At 46.9% G+C, this 4,214-nt stretch overlaps 1 protein-coding gene across 1 annotated transcript in view; it reads left to right on the forward strand.

Moving 5' to 3' along the window:
* The first annotated feature begins 557 nt into the window (after positions 1-557).
* The window catches only part of trim35-12 (tripartite motif containing 35-12), a 6,322-nt gene continuing 2,665 nt past the window's right edge, over positions 558-4,214 (forward strand). Inside the window, 6 exon segments of the mRNA XM_070440964.1 lie at positions 558-1,265; positions 2,031-2,126; positions 2,590-2,820; positions 2,903-2,925; positions 3,008-3,126; positions 3,336-3,769. Of these exon segments, the coding sequence (XP_070297065.1) occupies positions 732-1,265; positions 2,031-2,126; positions 2,590-2,820; positions 2,903-2,925; positions 3,008-3,126; positions 3,336-3,769 (1,437 nt within the window). The 5' untranslated portion in view covers positions 558-731.

The raw sequence follows: 4,214 nt of genomic DNA on the forward strand, positions 1-4,214 counted from the left end.
CTGGGCACACACTGATTGACTCAACGTTTTTTCCATGTCATTTCAATGAAATTACAGTGAACCAACGTGGAATAGACGTTGAATTGACATCTGTGCCCAGTGGGAAGATTTGTCTACGTTAAAAATGTGTTACAATGATGATATAATCCTGTGGTTGAAATTTCACCTTCAAAACCACAGTTTACTTTGATTACTTTTTTCAAATCCAATGTATTTTCCACGTAGATTCCACATCAAAATACGCTGACAAATTACGTTGGAACAATGTTGATTCAACCAGTTTATGCCCAGTCGGAGGCCTCCTAACCCTACTCCCACCGCAGCACCTGTTGCTCCAGGCTTTACCCAGAAACAGGCAGACTGACTCTGACTGGGAGGTCAGTTGGGCATAATAACTAAGGACTAGTTTCTTAGAATCCTGTTGTGGGCAGGTACAGTAGGTAGGAGGCCAGGGGACGTGATTTGGCTTTTAAAAACATTTTTCCCTTGGGGGGCGGAGCAGGACCTGTTCTACAAGTCCAGGTCACCCATAGGATGTGATCTCATGTCCCTCATTTACTATGTTGTGTGTCCTTAGCTGTCAGTCCAGTGTCTGTTCCTGGATGTGAGATAGAGCTGGCAGAGAGCTTTCCTCAGGAAAGAGTAGATGCTYCAGCACTGCTGAAAGATATTTCCTCCACTGAAAAGGGAATACACCACAGTAGTCTCTAGCTACAGTGCAGGAGCCAGTCATGGCGCTGCGRCCACGGGCTTCCTCCCAGCCTGGGAAACCTTCGTTCTTACAGAGCCCCAAGGTGGTCATGGCTCTGCGGCCCAGGGCCGTGTCCTCTCACTCAAGCTCCATGCTGGAGGATGAGCTAACCTGCTCTGTGTGCTGCGAGATCTTCAGGGACCCTGTGGTGCTCAAGTGCACCCACAGCTTCTGCCGGGCCTGCCTGCAGCAGTTCTGGAACCAGAAGAAGGCGAGGCGCGAGTGTCCRGTGTGRCGCAGGAAGTGTTCCCTGACGGAYCCCACAGTGAGCCTGGCTCTGAAGAACGTGGCCGATACCTTCTTCAGGGAGCAGAGGAGCCAGGGCGAGGCGGGCGGAGGGCCGGACAGAGGGGGCATCCCAGTGAAGTCTGAGGCAAAGTGCCACACACACGGGGAGGTGCTGAAGKTGTTCTGCCAGGACGATGCCGAGGTGCTCTGCTGTGTGTGTCACACGTCTAAGAGGCACCAGGGCCACTGTGTGATCCCACTGGAGGAGGGGGCCCAGGAGCTCAAGGTTAGAATGGCTTGTCTCGTATCATTCACTTTTGGATGGTTGTGTAACCCTCTCTTTTATGGTGATGCAAATATTGTATTCTGTCAGATAATCTTTTAATTTCACAGTTTTTATTCAGATATACTACTTTATATTGACCATACTACCTTGAAAATGTGTTCTTAATCCAGCTCGTTTTAGCAACAGTATAAAACTTGAAGCAGTACAGTCAGCAATCAAACATAACTATTGTGAAACATGATTGTTATTGATGTGCCAGATTTCACAACAGTGACATTTCGAAAGGGAGCCAGAGCCATTGATACTGTATCTGCTAGTTGGATAAAAAATAAAAAAATAAAAATACACATTGTAAGGTGATACGTGAATGCTTCCTTACACGGTTACACCGTATGCTAGTGCAAATGCTAGTGCAAAGCACTGGCAGCAATTTTTCAACTAACCCTTACCTGGTGATACTTAATTAATTCTCGATTCAGAATAAACTTTTCTATTGTAAATGTCTGTGTGCAGTTGCAGACGGTACTCCAAAAACCATAGAATATGGTGTCACCAAAAAAATATCACCAAAGTATTGTGATTACGGTTAAACAGCAGCCTATGCACGACCTCAGATGAGCTTTAGCTCTGCCGTTGACGTTCGTGTTTACATGGCTAGATTTGCTTGAGCTAAGCTTCCAGACGCTCTTATTCACTTTACAGTGGTATCTCTAAAAACGTTCTCCCCCTCCATCTCTCTCTCTCCCCCTCCGCTTTCTCCCTCAGGAAGAAATGAAGAAAGAATTGATCCCTCTGAAGAAGAGCCTCCGTGGCCTCTATGAAGCCAAGCAGGAGTGTGATGACACAACTGTGCACATCAAGGTATCAACAAACAGGGCGTCCGAAACTGTGGGACATCAGCAGATCCCAACACAACACTGACTGATGTTTAGCTCACACACTGTTAGTCTGTCAACAGTTGGAGGAATGCCTTTGAAAAAACAAACCCTTGAAAATATGGTCTTATAACTTGTGTACATTATATCCTCATGTGGACAAAGCAGTCAATATGCTTTGTGCCTTGTATTTGAGCAAGCAGTACAAGTGCCTGGTGTTTGACCAGGCAATTTCCCCTTGAGGGATAATAAAGTTATTTTAAATTGATTTAATCTATCACACAAATCAGAAATCAGACATGTCTAGGTTGTAAGAGACTTTGTTGTCAATGGCTTGCCTACCAAAACAACGTTTTGACAAATGTCTGCCATTGTGTGCCACTGTTCTAGAGTTACATATATATATAAAATTGTATCTCTCCTATGACCCGTTTCTCCTGTTTGTCCAGAGCCAGACCCAGCAGACAGAGAATCATATCAGAGAGGAGTTTGAGCAGCTCAGGCAGTTCCTTCAGAATGAGGAGGAAGCCAGGATAGCTATCCTACAGGAGGAAGATGAGCAGAAGAGACATCTGGTGAGGAAGAAGACAGAGGGCATCACGGCAGACATCCTCACCGTCTCTCATGCCATCATCGCTATTGATAATGACATAGCCTCCAGTGATGCTCTTTTCCTCCAGGTAAGAAGAATATAAACTTTTATAAACCGGCAGTATTAACAGTACAAACAGTTACAAAACATTTGTCTTGTTCCCTTTTCAGAACTACAGAAACACAAAGAAGAGGTAAGTGTTTTGACTTGAGTACCTAATACCCTTATAATGTAATGTACCAAACTAGAACTAACTGGCTGTTATATTGTTGCAGAGCTGTGATACCTCAGAAGGGTCCAGAGGAGATCTCAGGTGCTATGATCAACGTGGCGAAGCATGTCAGCTCCCTCAAGTACAAGGTCTGGGAGAAGATGGTGGGGCTGGTGGAGTACAGTATGTATAGCAAGACTACAGTAGTTTGTTTATGCTCCAGTCTTTGGCTTGTTGGGTATCTAGCTAGCTATAACTGCATTAACTAATGTTCTAGTGAACTTCTACTAACTCGTATAGATGTACGATAATTCATTTATTACTAGATCCACAACATGTAAATATTTTCTAAAACTGTTTCCATCACTGAAGCCCTTTTCTCCATCTCCCAGCTCCTGTGACTCTGGATCCTAACACGGCCTACTCCTGGCTCTCTCTGAACAAGGACCTGACCAGTGTGACCAACAGTGGTCATGTGCAGGTGCTCCCAGACAACCCAGAGCGTTTTGACCACTTCGTGTTCGTCCTGGGCTCTGAGGGCTTCACCACCGGCTGCCATGCCTGGGAGGTAGAGGTGGGGGACAAGGACGACTGGATGCTGGGTGTGGTCAAGGAGTCCATCAACAGGAAGGGCCGGATCTCAGGCTGCCCTGAGGGCGGCTTGTGGATGATCTCCCACTGCGAGGGTGAGTATATGGCCATGACCCGGCCACGCACCCCTCTCAAACTGACAGGGGAGCTGAAGAGGGTCAGGGTGCAGCTGGACTACGACTCTGGGGAGGTGACCTTCTCCAACCCTGTTAATATGACGTCCATCTACACCTTCAAGGGGCCCAGATGTGAAGTGTTGAATGCCACTGCATTTCCACTAACTCTGTGGTCGCGTGCCGCTGCCGATGATCAGCACTCAGTTATTTTTACCAGCAAGATACTGAGCATCCTAAGCCCTGCGCCACCACTGACTGCCACACTCTGGCTTAGACTTAAGCACTGCACGGGCTCAGTGAGTCCCGTAGAGAACTACAGAAGACAGAAGCACATCAATGTCAGTCAACCACGGCTTCAGATCCCTAACCCAGATCTCTTTGCTGAAGTCTAGCTTGCCAGACCCTCAAACTACACTAACTGTCCTGAGAGGCAGGACAAAACCAGGAAACTAGTCTGGGCTACCTACACAAGCCCCGTCACTGCTTAAACTCAGTCTAGAGCCCAGCAGTGGTCAGCTCAGAGTACCTAAGGCACACTTCTGCCTCACCGAGTTTGCATCATTG

This window comes from Salvelinus sp. IW2-2015, unplaced genomic scaffold (assembly GCF_002910315.2).
Source record: "Salvelinus sp. IW2-2015 unplaced genomic scaffold, ASM291031v2 Un_scaffold3244, whole genome shotgun sequence".
NCBI classification, from domain to species: domain Eukaryota; kingdom Metazoa; phylum Chordata; class Actinopteri; order Salmoniformes; family Salmonidae; genus Salvelinus; species Salvelinus sp. IW2-2015.